This window comes from Semicossyphus pulcher, unplaced genomic scaffold, assembly GCF_022749685.1.
Source record: "Semicossyphus pulcher isolate SPU_LCO1_2020_fin unplaced genomic scaffold, fSemPul1.0.p SCAF_21, whole genome shotgun sequence".
Lineage (NCBI taxonomy): Eukaryota > Metazoa > Chordata > Actinopteri > Labriformes > Labridae > Semicossyphus > Semicossyphus pulcher.
In genome coordinates, this window is record NW_027211695.1 from 20,620,897 (window position 1) to 20,637,227 (window position 16,331).

Here is a 16,331-nt window from a genome sequence, read left to right on the forward strand (position 1 = left end):
GTGGCTGCCTCAGCCTTTAGCGTTGCAATCCCTCGGATCTGGCTCGTCTCCCTTTGGACACACCATCGTAGAGATCTCCCCGTAAGGAACTCCTTGGATCCGGCCTACAGGATGATCCCGACCCCGAAAACTTGGTCACAACTGCTACAACACGATCCCTTGTAATGTGAAAGGAGACGGCATCACCTCGACAAGCATTTTGGCGTCTTTAAGCTCATTGTTTTGGTCTTAATGGCCATTAATTTACTGTTTCGGGTCACTCTCAATAAATCTTTTCAACTTTTCTCAGCAGAAAATCTCTGATCCACCGACTGTATGCTACCTGACGCCCTCACTCTCAGGTAGACACGGCAAATAGCACATAAATATATATCAACTTAAGAGCTAGATATTTGCATGGGGTGGTGGAGACCAAACCAGAGTTCACAATGTTTAAATTTGCTCTGTTTGCTGGATGATTGGGCAACTCTTGGGTGTTTTGCCCTTACTATTATTTAAAGGTGGTGATAAATCCATGGTCACGCTTCCACCTAAAGTACATGTCGTCCCGGGAACTCTTTTTCAAGGACCTTAAAGGTTAAAGGTTCCCTCGGCCCTTTGCTGTTCGTGCTCTGGATTGAAATCTCGATGCATGACCAAACAAGAATGATGACGGCACATCATGCGCGTACTCCCCCGATAAATGCCCATCACATTTTTGGGTCCCAAATTAAGGTCCCCCAAACCCTAATTTACATCCTGGTCTTTCCTGGTAACAAATGAGCTCTAAATGCTCCTGTAATGGGGCACCGGTTGAGGTACGTCTTCACAGTGGCCCCAGGTTCAACTCCAACCCTCGGCCTTTTGCTGCAGGTCATCCCCACTCCCATGTTTCCAACCATCCTTTAGTCGCTGGGGGAAAGTTTCTGCCGCGGAAACGTGGCTAACATTGTGTTGGGCTGGCCCCCCAGTGGCCAAACAACACCTGGTGTGTGTGGCAGCTGAGGGGACAATTGTGCTTCCAGGCACCGGTCCCTGACACGCATTCAGAACGCTCAGTTTGAGGATTATGTGTTTGAGATTTAGTCGCTTAAACACCTACAAGCATCCTACAACAGGATTTATACAATTAATCTTTCTATTTAGAGGCTGTGTCACTCTTAAAAATACATGGACAGTGCGTTATTTGGGATTAAGTTTGTTAACACTGTTTTATGTCTCTGCCAAAAATGCCACAACAGTCCACATGTAGTGTTTCACAGCAGCTCCAGCTCAGCCTTCCCAGCTTCGTGGCTGCTCCACATCCAGCCTTCCTCCAGGCTGCTCCAACTGTAATTGGAAGCAATTATAAATCCCATCTGAGAATGCACAAACAAAGCTCATGGCGAAACAGGCCTGTTTTTCACTTTGCAGCGCCAAGTAGTGTGAACATGGATTAACGGGTTATTAAACAACCATTGAGACGTCGGGCTCCGGTTACGGACGAGGCCAGTGCTGAGTGATTGATGTGGAAATCTCAATCAGAACTGTCACTCGGCGTTAAGGAGACGAAATGAGATATGACAACATGTGGAGCGCTTTGAGGCGAAGAGGAGTTGATGATGCTGCAGCTTTAACGCTCACATTAAACAAAGCAGTGCTGATGTTCCTGCTTTGGTATCGTTTACGGCCTCTGTGTTTGGACGTGATTTAAGATGACTTCACACGGACGTTTAAGTGCATTACTGAGGGTGAAACAGACCCGAAGCAGCCGGGTCGTGTCTCCGTATTTGCATGCTAACGGCACGATCACGATCATACAGTGGGACCACATTATCACTTACAATTCGGGGATCAATGATCTCAAACAATAGCGGTTGGCATTCATACATTTAACCCTGAATGGAAACATGTGCTGCGCAGGTCAGACCCGAGGAACGTGCTGACAGCTGTGCACGGCCTCGAGCTGCACATCAGCCCAGAATAACTCCGCCGAAACTCGCAGCTCGATTTCTCTCTGCAGAAAAACCGTCTTTGTTGCCACCGTTGGCAGGAAGTCAATGGCGTGTATTAAACTACCCACAATGCTCGGCAGTCATCGATAGGCCTAAATGAGTGCATATGGCGGCGTCTGGGCGTCTTTTTGATCAGGTTGAGATTTTAATGGATTTTTCCTCGCCTCTGACAGACCAGGCTGCGGGGTGGGTGGGGGGTGGGTTAGGGTTGGTGCGTTAGCCCGGCCTGGGGCAGACTGCAGGCAGCCGGTGGGGTCACTTGAACCTTGTGGTTGCAGAGCAGAGTGCTCAGACACAAAGAGCCAACGCTGCGCTCACAAGTGTCCGACAGCGGGAGAGTCAGGAAGTCTGGCGACTGTAAACCCCACCAGCAGACCCCCTCCCCCTCCCTCCCACCCCCCACCGTCTCATACACACTCCAAGACACACCAAGTGGGCACACAGACCTGCGTTAATCCATTCATTCTCAACAGACTTGCACTTTTTTACTATATATAATCCATATGATCGCCTGAAAATCACCTGAAAATGCATCAAAATGTCAATCTACCATCAATGACTCAAACTACTCAATGATTCAGGTAAACACACGTTCAGTTTAGATGGCTGGAAAAATAACAGATTAGCCCTTTAACCCTAAAGTCTAACTCAAATTATTGGCTAGATTTTCCTGCTTAGTGGTGTGTTTACAATCTTAACATTAGTAAACATACCCATCGTCCCGTTTGTAACATGAGTCCAGGTCGGTGCTTCCAGTCTTGAGCTGGTCACATTTGAGTGTTTTGTATTTGAGCCATTTATTCGTCCCGAAACGATTAAAGTTCAGAGACACAAATATTCCAACTTACACTGAATCACGTGAGCTCATAAAACCAACATCTCTCTGACAAAACCCTATTTTTCAAAGACGGTTAACGTTCCTCCAAAATAAAAGCACCATTTTTAACCCTGATGTGACACTTTTGAGTACTTAGAGCGTATATTTACAAAGTTAGGTTTCAGGTCATGATGAAAAAATATATGCAACAATATATATACTGTAAACATGTTTTAACATTCTTTCAAAATAAGAGCATAACTTGGGCATAATGTTTTATCCATGTGACACTGTGAGTACTTGGAGAGCATAGATTTACAAAGTTAGCTTTCAGGCCATTATGAAAAAATATATACATAATATATACTGTTAATGGCATATATATTGGCAATGGCATTATATATAATGTTTATGCCATTATATATATACTGTAAATTACATTATGTATATATACTGTTAATGGCATTATATATACTTTTAATGGCATTATGTATGATGTTAATGGTATTATATATACGTTAATGGAATATATATATTGGCAATGGCATTATATATAATATTAATGGCATTATATATATATATATATATATATACATGCATTGGCAATGTCATTATATATACTGTAAATTACATTCTATACAGTATACTGTAAATGGCATTATATATAATCTTAATGGCATTATATATACTGTAAATTATATTTTATATATACGTTAATGACATATACATATATTGGCAATGTCATTATATATTCTTTAAATTACATTATATACAGTATATTGTAAATGGCATTATATATAATCTTAATGGCATTATACTGTAAAAAGCATTATATATACTGTAGGTTATATTATATACACGTTAATTGCATATATATCGGCAATGTCATCATATATACTGTAAATTACATTATATATAATGTTAATAGCAGGAAGTCAACAATTAGCATGATTCTAAAGCACCACCTTTTCCACCAATATTAACCAAACTGCTCTTTAAATGCTCTGCAACGTTCTGCTGTAGGTTTGTTGTAATTATAAAGATGAATATCATTTATTCACTGCACACTGACGACAGTGTGATTAAAGCTGTTCAACAGGATTAGCATGAATGGTGTTGAAGCAGGGAGCTAGTTGGATTATTGGCATTATTAAAAGTTTTCTTGGAACACAGACGCTAAAATCGGATTCTTTTTACAATCATGAGTTAAATGAACCGAAACACTTCAGTTTAAGACTTTTTAAAAAGAAAATAAGTCGAGTTAAAATGCTGAATTGATTTTAAAAGAAGTCCTCAACTCCCTCTTCTGTTTCAGGTTTACGTATCAAAAGTATTAAAATAATTGTTTCTTTAATTCTTTTCTTCATTTTTGCGTAATAACATTTAAAAAGCAGATTCTAACTTGACCTCAGCATCTCCACCTCACTTCCTGCATGGCCCTCCCTCTGTGTGAACGCTGAGATCCAGCAGACCCGGACGAGCCCGGCAAAGGTAGGCAGGAATTCAGCGGAGAAAACAACAGATTTGCAGGCAGACTAAGTGCTTGAGTGAGCAGGTTAGCAGTGACGGGGCCCTGAATGGCTGTGACAGCGAGAAAGCAGCGAGAGGCTCCAGCACTGAAGGGGGAAGTGACCCGGAAACGGTGTGTAAGTGCAGCTCGCCGGGCCCTTTAGGAACAAATCTCTCCACAAGCACTGATGCAAGTCCGGCTGGATCCTCGGCTCTGTTGTTTCTGTGGCGCTCTCTGCACGGATGCTTTACTCAGACACTCTGCAGAGAGTGTGTTTGTCACCTGCAGGCCGCTGACGCCCTGATGAGGAGTTATTTATTTAGTCTGAGGAGTATTAATGCAAAGACGGGGCCTGGGTGACGTGTGCGCCGCGAGTCACAACATCATTACTTCATGAGCTGACTTTCCTGCTGAGCTTCTTAATGTGAGATTTACTGCAGAGGAGTTAAACTGTACATAGTGTACAATAAGAGCTCATGATGTTATGATGCTGCAGCCTCGCCTCACTGTCTTATTACCTCTTTGAGTCTCACTGACATGAAAGTAACAGAACAAACTATTTCAAAATAAAAGCCTCCTGAAGAGGCTCAGACACTCACAGACTTTTTGTGTTAAATTAAAGATTCACAAGCAGCCGGTCAGCTTCCTCCCAACAGCCTGATGTGTCTGACAGCTTTAAAGTGAAGCACCTTCCACACGTCCTTCTTCATAATATATTATCAGAGCTTTTTTCAGCATAAAGCACAAATATTGTTAAATTTCTTAAAATCTGGACAGAAAAGCTTTTCAGCTTCTGTCGTCGTCTTTTGTGCACTTAAGACTAATTAACATTAAAAACATGAAAATAACAGGAGATAACTCTGATTGTAATCTTAAAACAGTTGTAATGTTTAACATAAGCTTGTTTAATATTTAATGTTTTAATGCTTGTAGAGACTGAAGTTAAACCAGGTTCCTTGTATGTGTGCACAGCTCAGTGAAGCTGATTCTGACTACGTTTCAGTGTAAAGAAAAATATCGGCCGACTTTTAAAAAAACTACAAATCCAACAATCCAGCCTGAAACATTTTCAAATGATTTAAAGTTTTGCTCCGTTTTATTCTAAAAGTCATGAATGAACCGTTCTTCTCTGCTCTTTTTTTTCTCTCGCCGATAAAGAAAGTTCCCACAAACCTCCCTGTGCTCCTACACGGTGATCTGTGTGTATGTTTGTTACACCAGCAGCTGTAAAAGTCCATGAACCTCACACTTCTCACACTCTTCTAACAACACAAAGAGCAGGGACACACCCTTATTTAAAAAGTGTGCTGAGATAACTTTGTTTATGATTTGCTATATGAATACATCCCAAACTGTGTCCACTGTATCGGTAATATTTTAGTTTAGCATTAAGACAAGTTGAGCTCCATGTTTACATGTTTTCTATATTAAAAACAATAATAACAGCAGTCTTTAGCTGCTTTAAAGGGTCGAATAACTAAATTAATTTCCAGAGAATTCCTTCTCCCGTCACACTTCATGTGTCCTCACACTCGTTCTTCTAAAGAGGGATTTTTAGGCCTGTGATAGAACAGGAATTTCTCACACACTCAAACGTCTCAATGCACTAAGAGACAAAAACAAACCCTTTAAACTATATGTATTAAAACATATAAAAAAAATCACAGGTCATTTTTTTTTTGAGCAAAATACCATCAAAGAATGAGACTAACTTTTTGTGCGTCACTAAAAACACACACTTAAACGTGAGCAGGCGGCTGATGCACCTACAGGTTAGGCCTACAATCACGAGCTGAAGACGATAAATACGTGAGGAATAAATAAATTAACGTAACGTGTTTGTCTGACGTCAAACGTTGAATGAGTTTAGCGTCATCTCACAACATTCAGTTTGTTCGTTACGCTGTAAGAAAGTCACGTGGAGCCCGTTTTCAGCCATCTTTTCCTCCATCTTGCTCGAACTCCCTGCACACTACAAACTTGTAAAAGTTTAGCACTGCACAGCAAAAAAGTAAACTTTCATGGTGTTATAACCGAAAATAACAAAACTTTAAAATAGCAACAACCGGATTTTTTTTTTTGCGTGATCATGCGCAATAAAAACAAAAAAACAAGGCGTCAGAGAAAAATAAAATCCGGAAGTAGCCTGTTTTTTTTTTCTTTGTCAAACTCATTTTTTAAAAATCCATCTGTGACTGAAAACACTGAAAAAAAATGGCAAATCTTACAGTTTTTATTGCAAAAAGTTTCATCATCATGATATAGCAACTGCTCTCACAGTCTGACAGGCTGTCATAAGAAAGGGCGAGTGGAAACAAACGTGTTGCATTAATAATAAAAACAATAATAAGGACAACAGTAATAATGATAATAAGGCCATATAAATACAGATGAATTATTGCTCTAAAAATACTCATGTAGAAGTTTGAAAAAAATATTATTAGAGGGGGAGAAGATACTGCTGCAGGATCACTCTGAGACGAGAACACGTACATTCATTCAGATGGAAACAACTGCTCAGAGGAGGTGAATGCATGCACGTGTGTCTGACGGTGGACTGTAGTAATAATAATAATAATTATAATAATAATAATAATAATGGGACAGGGGCAAAAAGTGGCACATGCATGTCGTTGATATGTTGACATCAAAGTTGGGAGATTTTTTTTTTTTTTATAAAATCCAAAAAAGAAAAAAAAAAGTGTCAGGTCTATCTAAACATGTCCACACCGTCCTCGCGCTCCCACGCCGCGGAAATCCTCAGTCTGCGTCAAACAGGCCGAAGTACTTGCCAGTGTTGGAGAAGTAGATGTAAGGCGCGCTGTTAGCAGCCGGGTACACCACGGGGAAAGGCATGGGTAACAAACATCCGCCCAGCACGCTGCTGTCTTTGTAAAAAGTGGGTAATTGCACGTTTTTGGCCGCCTCCGAGAGCTGCTCCGCGGCCAGCGGGGCCTCCATGTCCGTGGACAGCTGCCTCTTCAGCTTGTTCCTGCGGTTCTGGAACCAGATCTTCACCTGCGTCTCTGTGAGCTGCAGCGAGCTCGCGAGGCACGCTCTCTCCGAGCTGCTCAGGTAGCGCTTCATGTCGAACGTGGCCTCCAGCTGGAAGATCTGTCTCTTGGAGAAGATGGTGCGCGTTTTCTTCTTCACCAGGGCTTTAGAGTCCGTGCTGGCCTGCTGCTCCTGCTGCTGCTGCTGCTGCTCGGGCGCGTCCTCGGCGGTGTGCGCCCTCTGCGTCCCGGGACAGACGCCATCGGTCAGCGGTGATTTCTCCCCGAGTCTGGGCTTCGTTTGCGCTGCGAAGGAAGCGACAAAGCGGGCTTTGATGCAGGAAAAGCAAACTTACACACTTTTCTGTTGCAAACTCGTTCTTAAAAGCTGCACAAAAATCTATCACAATTAACTGAACCTCTCGTGCGCAATTTTCCCCCTTACATTAAAAACACCGCCAGTGGAGCTTTTTGATCAGTGTTTCCGCACAGTTCTTCCTCTAAGCAGTCAGGAAATATAAAAATAAAGACGCTGTTCCTTCTGAATCATAATGAAATCTACATTTTCTGTGTCTGAAGTTTTTCCTGTACATCTCAGTTACCTGTCTCCTCTGCTCCGCTGTCCTGCCTCCTCCGGACGTCCCACACCTCCTCACCCCGCGCCTGAAACTCACTCTTACATCCCGCGTCCCTCCGCTCCGCGCCGCCGCCTCCTCCTCCTCCGTCCCGCTGCTTCAGGTTCAGGATGTTGTCGATGGTGAAAGTCAAAGAAGCGCTCCGGCTCGGGGCGTCCTCTTTGCTCATGTTCCCCGGCATTGCATCCGCTCCTCCGATAATCCCGAAACGGCGGCGTCGTTTCCGGACGCTCCGAGCACCATCGCTCCCCGGCTGCGACTAGAGCGCAGAGAGAGGAGCACGCGCGACGTTCCTCGGCGACCCGGAAGAGAGAGGTTTAGCAGCTTTTGATTGGTGAGGCTGAGGGGCAGATGAGGGCGGGATGCTGAGCTGCGTCTGGCTGCCATATTGAAGCTTTAAACACCTTTCTGTCATCCGGAGTGAAGCCTGCTCGCTTGATGCGCTATAAAACTTTCTTTCCTTTGAACTCCTCTTGACTTTCACTTTATAAACCTGGATCAGCGTCACTGTGATACCGAAGTGGGTCATGAGGTGTGAACGACTGCTGGATTGTTGATTTCCTGACAACATGAACTCTTAATTCTGCCCTCATGAGAGTTATAGGTTCTGGGGCGACTTTGTGTCACTTTTGGCGCAGCAACAGTTTTAATATCTTTTATCTTTAAGTGTATTTTTGCCACTTTAATGCTCAGTGTGTTACAGCACCCTGTTAACTTCAGCGTCTCTTTAATCAAACCTTTAAATTTGCCTATAACACAATTTTATCAGCGTTATTTATGAACCTTAAATACTTGAACCTGCTGCAAACACAGAGAAAGTGATAACGCCGCATTGCAAAGAAACAACATCATGTTTGTGCATAAACTTTATTCACAAGTGAACATATCAGTGTACAAAAGTCTGTATTAAAATCCTCTTAAATAAAAAAACTGTGTCCAATAATATCACTACTAACGCCGCTGTGCTCACAGCTACCCAAAGATCAAAGTCACCAACAACAAAAAAGTGTTCCGCTCCTCTAACTGATACAGTGCATAGTGTTCCCAACTTAGTAACGTGTGTACGGGGTCAGAGCGGGGTCAAACAGATTGAAAGTTTGTCAAGAAATAATTTCCTGTTGTTGAGATGTGTAAAAAGATTTGTGAACGAGCCACCGGAGCAAACAGAAAATATATGAAACAATTTATGGTGCAAATTGTGGCTGAAAAAAATGGGGTCAAAATTTAACTTTCAGGTGAAAATCAGGCCGAACTTTTATTTAAACGGTTTCCTGCTTTGAATCCAAACAAGATGTTGACACACAACCAACATTTAATTCCACAAGCTAAACATCGGTTTGACCCCTGTGTGACCCCATGTTTGTGCATCATTCGTACAAATTCTGTGAAAATAATCATCACAAAAAAGCTATAAACCCTGTGACCTGCTGTGACCTGTCCTTCACGTGTCGGCCTGAGGACGGGCCCGTGCAGCTTTAACACACAAACGTTTCAAAAGGAAACAAATGAAGGGAACAAAACTGCTAACGGTCGTAGTGAAAGCAGCCACTCAGGATGGTTACAGCCCCGAGATGATCCACTTTCATCTGACTCCGTTTATAAATCAAGCACTTAAACACACATTGACTTTATTGTTTTCTGACTTAATGATCTGAAACGGAGCTGAAGAGAACAGCAGCATCTCAGTTTGATTGACAGGTGTACAAAGAGTCTCTTTAAAGTCCCACCAGCCCGCTCATCTGCGGCGTCATGAACGACACCGGATGAGTGAAGTGTGAAGTCAATGGGTAGCTGAGCGAATTGGAGAAGCCGACCACGGGCGGCGTCACGGGGGCGGAGACGTTCTCGCGATACAACACGGGAACTCTGACCACCCTCTGGGTGGCGTACGGGACGGAGGCGGCGGCTGCGGCAGCGGCTGCAGCTGCGGCGGCGGTGATGGCGCTGCTGGCCTCCATGTCCGCCGCGATCTGCCGTTTCCACTTGTTCCTGCGGTTCTGGAACCAGATCTTCACCTGCGTCTCGGTGAGCTGCAGCGTGGCGGCGAGCCCGGCACGCTCCGAGCTGCTCAGGTAGCGCTTCAGGTCGAAGGTGGACTCGAGCTGGAAGACCTGACTGCGGCTGAACACGGTGCGGGTCTTCTTCTTTCGCGCCACTTTGATGTCGCCTGAGAGGAGGAAGTAGGAGAGATTTTACAAAATAAAACTGGTTACTACATGCAAACATCTTATTTTGGTTTTCCAGAATTTAAATACTTTAAATATCAAGTTGCTAACTTAGTAATTTATTTTATTTTCAGTAAATACAGAGGTGTCCCTTGAAGCTCTGCAGCCCTCTCTGGACCCTGGAAACCTTAGCTCCGCCCCTGCACAGTAATACCAAACGTATCTGGACCTCAGTCACTTCACAGTGAAGAACAAAAATGTCTCTTTCACTTGTATAAACTTACATCAAACCAACAAGTCCTACATCAACAGCAAAAAACCCATTTCAGATTAAAGGAACCACTCTTATTATGCCAGAGCAGAGCTCAGCAGGAGGGCGCATGCGTGCTGGCGCAGGCCGCATACACGAGCTGCACCCGATCTCTTTTAAAAGGTCAGGATGGAGCAGTCAGGCCTCACCTGTATCGCAGCTGTCCTCTCGAGAGAAGCAAGAGGAGCGCGCGTCCTCCTCCTCCCTGTCATCCGTCAGACTCTCATCCCCCTTCTCCTCCGGCTCCTCGTGCTCCTGCGCCTGCTCCCGCCCGGCTGGACGAGGGGAGTCCCGGTCGCTCGTGTGCACTGCACTGTCTGAGTGTTCCTCCTGTGGACCTACGAGAGACATGAAAAGTAAACACACTGATCATCTGTCTTCGTGTAAAAACAGCACAATATTTTTGCGCCAAAATATGCGCTTTCACGCTCTCTGCGCTTTCCATGTTTATAAATAAGCTTCCGCGCCGCGGATCTATTTGCAGCATCAGAGTGAGACTGTTGTGCGAATGCCAAACACTGTTGGCTGGAAACAGGCTGATAATTGGGGAGTTTGGGTGTTAACGCGCGGATGTGGGGACAGTGAAACAGTACGTGCGTCATGTCCACTTGTGGCTCATTGAAAACTAAAATCAAATGTGTTTTTTCAAAGTGATACATGTTGTACGCGGCTGTCGCCTGGTCCACGTCCGGCTGGTTATTTGAGGCTTTTACGCACGGACCGGGGAGGTTTTATTCTAAGACTGAGACGTTGTTTGCTCTGTTTGGTACTTTTTAATCAACATTCAAGCCTGTAAACATGTTCAGAACAAATTAGCGGAGCCACATTTCACATCAGTTGGTATTCCTCCTCCTTTTGCGAATAAATAAAGACGTAAAATACAACATTCGACGGACGCACTCACTTCTTGAATTCGGTGATGTCCCTCTCCAGCTCAGCCCTCCACTCTCCTCTCGTTTCGTTTCCAGCCCCGGACACCTCACCGGGCTGTGCGAGACTCTGGAGCTCGGGGTCTCCGCCCGCTCCTCCGCTGCTGCCCCTCTGAATGTAGTCCCCAGCAGATTCTCGATGTAAAAAGACGAGCCTCTGGCCGGAGGACCTATCCTCGATCTCGGCGCTTTGTCGTCCAGCATGTTGACTCTTCCCTCCTTCAAATCAAAAGACAAAAATCCAACTTCGACTATTACAAGATTAATCCCGGGAACGAGCCTCGTTTCCAGCCAGGAGAGTCTGCTGCTCCGCGTAAACCATCCCGACGCGATCCATGCGAGCACAGAGAGCTCGAGCCTCAACTGCGCGAGATCCAGACACACATTTCGTCTTGAAGAGAATAACTCCAGAAAGAAGAAAAAAAAAAGAAAAGAAGAGGAGCTCGAGACTGGCTCGTTGTTCTTGCGGAGTGTGTGGCTGTGTGATGGTGTGCCTGGAGGGAGCAGAGACGCTGTATTTAGGTCAAGCAGGGAGCAAACCGGAGCGGAGACTCGGAGCTGTCCTCAGGCTGGAGATGGAGACGCTTCATGCAGAATGGCACAGTACCGCCTATTGGTTACATGTGTACATGCACACTTTGGATTTACTACACACACTGTAAACCTGATGTTATCTACACGCTAATTCTCTTATTTCTAGCTCTCATTTAAATCCACAATTTTCATACAAAACTGCGCCTGTTTTTTCTGCATTTATGGATAAAACATGATTATTGTTATAATTCTATTATTAAATCTTGGTAACGGAACTTAATTTAACTTAATAGAGACCGGAGAGTTCTTCGGCGGTGATGAAAATGACTAAAATAAGGCGAGAATAAAGAAAACACGTTAATTCGTCATCACGTGCGCTCGCTCTGTTGACTAAAACAAGCTCAAAATGACGTTAAGTATAAATAAAAAGCAGGAAACCTAAAACAGGATGCTGCTACAAACTGTATAAACATTTAACATGAATTAATATCTGAACAACATTAATGATTTAAAAGAAGACGGATCAGATAACTTTAATCGTTGAAGGAAAATTTACGTAGTATGTACCTGCAGAAAAAAACGAATATCATAAAATAATTTAAATAAATAAAAGTCTAATACGGCCGAACGCTTTCAGCTGACTATTAACTGTATTAATTTATTGCAGAGCTCTTGTATTTTAATTATTAATGTTTAATTTTAATTTAAATCCTCTAAAAATTCCTTCTACTTTAAAAAAAAAAATCCGTTTCATTGTTTAAAGTTCGCCTGAGGACATGATTTAAACAAACACACTATTATCACTTATTAATGACGCAGTTTTTCCATGAAAAAGTCAAATTAACCAGCTCATTTTGTTGCGTAATGTCTGCTCCTATTGGCTCATTTAAAACTGTAGACTTTATAAACGTGCAAACACTGACCACAGGAAACAGGATGTGAATCAGAACCAGTTTTACGTCACTCTGTCTCTGTGTCCGCAAACTGACACACACTTAAAACAAGGTTAGACAGAGGTAGCACAAACACTCAAAACACTCAATGCTAAAACTACTACACACAGACACATTAATACTAATAAATATTAAAGTATTAATATATACATATATTTTTTTATTTTTTGATATATAAATAAATATATATATATATATATATATAATAAAAAAAAACACAGCAGCACTTAGGCAGGAGACAATAGAGAGTGCAGCTAGCTGCTGAGATAAATTTGGTTATGAATCGGTTGCTCTATAGAAGAGGTGACTGCAGTATGGATCTGCTGATCCAGTGATCTGTACATGTGATAAAGTACTCATGTAAAACTTTTAAGTGTCAAACATCCAAGTGCAGCGACAAAAAATGAGACATTTCTGGGTGATGTTTGGTTCAACACTTCCACAAAATGCATGAGAAATCTTTAGAATAAGCCACTGATCTGCCTCGTGTGTTTGCAAACAGTAAGCACAACCCCCCCAGCGGCCTCCTCGGCAGCTAGCATCCTCCTGCTGCTGCAGTGTGGACCATGTTCCTGTTCTGAGGCCTCAGCACCCTGTCTCACTTTCACAGCGTCTAAGCGGCTGAGTTGGAGGCATTTCACGGTTAAGAAATCTTCATACAAACACTCAAGTGTAGCTTAGGCGTGAAGAACAAATGTATTTCTTTCCCCCAAAGAGCCTTTGCTTCCTTAAATGGCCGTCGATGCTCCGCTGGAGCTTAACGTGAGTTAATTAACGCTGAAGGTGGAAAATATTTAGTCAGCTCTGAAGCTGTGAACAGTGCAGTTAAACAGGCCTGCGTTTGGACTCCTAATAGGATTGAAACACTATGAAAAGATTACTTTCATGTGTAAGCGGCCTTGAACGACTGCTCGGAACATTCCGGGCTGCAGGTCTTCAGCCTACACATTGATCAATCCCACTCTTACGCTGCTTTCCCAAGACATGGCCCAACGCTGCAGGACGTGTACGTTAAAGACTCCTGAAGATCTAATAATAGTAATAATCTGTAAGTTCATAAAAGCCCCCGCACAGCTGACCGGCCGGCAGCGGGGAACAACAAGCGTTTGTTTTCTCACAAGAAGTGCTCACAAGCGTTCCCATTGTGCCTCTAAATTGACTTTGTGAAAGCCTCTTTGGGAGTAATAGCCTATCAACCTAATACTCTGTGGTCGGGGTGTAACACCTCTGCAGACATTGTGCAGCAGGTTCCAAAATAAAAGCGGCTTAAATGTAAAGTTTGAAGTCATGCAGAAGTAACTGAACTCATTAGTTGTGGAGCAGCATTGTGCATACTTTATATTATATTAATGTTGGGAATATAGTGTTTTATTGTGGATTTACTTTAATCCTAATCTGATGTTTGTGCTCAGTGTCGTCTGGCACTTCTGTAACACAAAGAAATATCAGGCTTAGAATTAAAAGCAGCAGTTTGAACAATATTTCTTTGCTTATTAACATTCATATTTTCTATTAATAGCCGTGTGTCTCGGCCACAGACCCCTTCATGTGTGACATGTCCTCTGTAACGTTGCCTTTTATCAGCGGTCGCTGCAGATGGCATAAATCAGTCTGCTTCTGTTCAAAGTTTTCCTGCTGATGTTGCCAAGCTCTCATTGGTGGATTCATGTTGGCTCTGTGTGAATAATAAAACAAAGTAACATTAAACTGATATTATTACCTTAATAATCTGCTTATGTACCTCATCAGGTCTGTTTGGGTGCGGCTTCATCAGATCTGATTGACAGTAACCCAGTGACCCCCTGCCCCCCCCCAACCGGCCTCATATTCTGATTCAGACGTTCCTGCATCCTGATTGGTGCATGGAAACACTTGACGTCACATCTATACCACTAAGCCCCGCCCACTTGGAAAACACTTGGAAAAAAGCAACAAAAATAAAACAACCACAACAGATCCACCTTTAGAATAACAATAAATATGAACAGGAAGTCGACGACGGAGGTCTTTTAAAATGCAGCAGCGTCCACGATCTTCTGTGTGTGTTTCACAGCCATGTTGGCTTCCCTCTTTTATCCTACATTTCTCCTCCTGTAAGTGCACTGTAATCTATATATTGTATCAAGCTTAAGTGCTAGTATATAAAGTGTAGAGCATATTATTGGTCAGCAGTTAAAAAAGTCCCATGAAGACGAGTCTGAAACCAAAAGGCCTCGTTGTCTGTCGCCTGAGTCTGCAGAAGAAGTGTCGGAGCATTTTAAAAAATATGCAGATTATTATTTATTTTTTTACCCCTCAACAATCTTCTCCCAACAATAATTCAGACGGACATGTTTTTGTGTCGGTTTGCTAGAAGTGACCTCATGCCTCGGCGAGATAACACTTCCTGTCCTGTCTGGCCTCATTGTGAAGCAGTGAGCAGAGGACGCATTCGAGAGCGCTCAGTTAATCACGGCACTGCAGTGAAGAACTTAACTTCTTCACATCCTGTTGCATGAAAAAAAAGAAAGGATCAAACTGCTTTCAGTTGTGTAGAAAACCCTGAATTTAAAGTCCTGTAATAAGACTTGTTTGACTTTAATTTGCAGTGGTGGAGGAAGAAAGTAGATCCGTGTGCTGAAGTAAAAGCAGCAAAGCTACAATTAAAAAAACATTAAATACAATTTTTCATTACAGTTTTACTTCAATAAAAGTTCAAAATGTTTATATGTAAAATGCATAAAAATAATCCAAATGAAAAGCAGTCATTAGACGGTAATTTGTATGAAATCTTTATGTTAGCATGAGTGATGTTTTGCAGCATTGCATGCTCCGGTGCAGCTAATTTTGCTGTTTTAGAAGCTAAACATATGTAATGCATATAAAATCTTAATCTGCAAAGTACCTATTGAGACAAAGGTATAATATTTTAATCACAAATATAGTGAAGTGTAAGTTTAAAGTGGCTTAAAATGTATTTCTGTAAGTCCACCACTGACCGCTGGGTGATCATATCGTCCTGTATTAATAAAATGACCATTAGCTCTTATCAAGTCGTCCTTTCCCTGCAGGAAAAAAAACCCCGTGCATGACAGAAAATCTGGTCCCTGCCCATCCTGCCGATTACTTTGATTCCCTGACGACGGCTCATCCATAACAAAACCCTCCTGAGCGTAATCCAGATGGGATTCTAATCCAGTATCATTACCAGTGTGTGTGTTTGTCCTCCTGCAGGACGGGGATCTCTGTATTAATAATAATAGTCTGCCGGGGGAATCCTCCACATCATTACTGCCTCTATAATGGGCCTCTGCAGCGATGCAAGCTGTTGAGGTTAAAGCCGCGGCCCACAATGCAATAGTGTATATGAGGTCAGGGAGGTCCAGACATCTTAGGTCGGCCTGAACAGAGGCAGTCAACCAGAAGGCCCCTTTATGCCACATCGAGCGCGGAGCTTTTGACCAATCTGTCTGATTCAAAGCTCTCCTGCAACCTCAACTCACTGTCTCTGTTTTTGTTTCAGATCACCACAA

At 43.0% G+C, this 16,331-nt stretch overlaps 2 protein-coding genes across 2 annotated transcripts; both read right to left on the bottom strand.

The window, feature by feature from the left end:
- Positions 1–7,060: 7,060 nt before the first annotated feature.
- On the bottom strand, positions 7,061–8,109 carry hmx4 (H6 family homeobox 4). Its single transcript, XM_069672812.1, has 2 exons — positions 7,896–8,109; positions 7,061–7,599 (listed from the first exon to the last, which is right to left on the bottom strand). The coding sequence occupies exons 1-2, from the start codon at positions 8,107–8,109 to the stop codon at positions 7,061–7,063; spliced, it is 753 nt and encodes a 250-aa protein (XP_069528913.1).
- A 1,534-nt stretch (positions 8,110–9,643) lies between these two features.
- On the bottom strand, positions 9,644–11,536 carry LOC138601193 (homeobox protein HMX1-like). The gene is made up of 3 exons (XM_069672772.1): positions 11,308–11,536; positions 10,553–10,741; positions 9,644–10,095 (listed from the first exon to the last, which is right to left on the bottom strand). Exons 1-3 carry the CDS (start codon positions 11,534–11,536, stop codon positions 9,644–9,646), a joined length of 870 nt encoding a protein of 289 aa, XP_069528873.1.
- Positions 11,537–16,331: the final 4,795 nt, after the last annotated feature.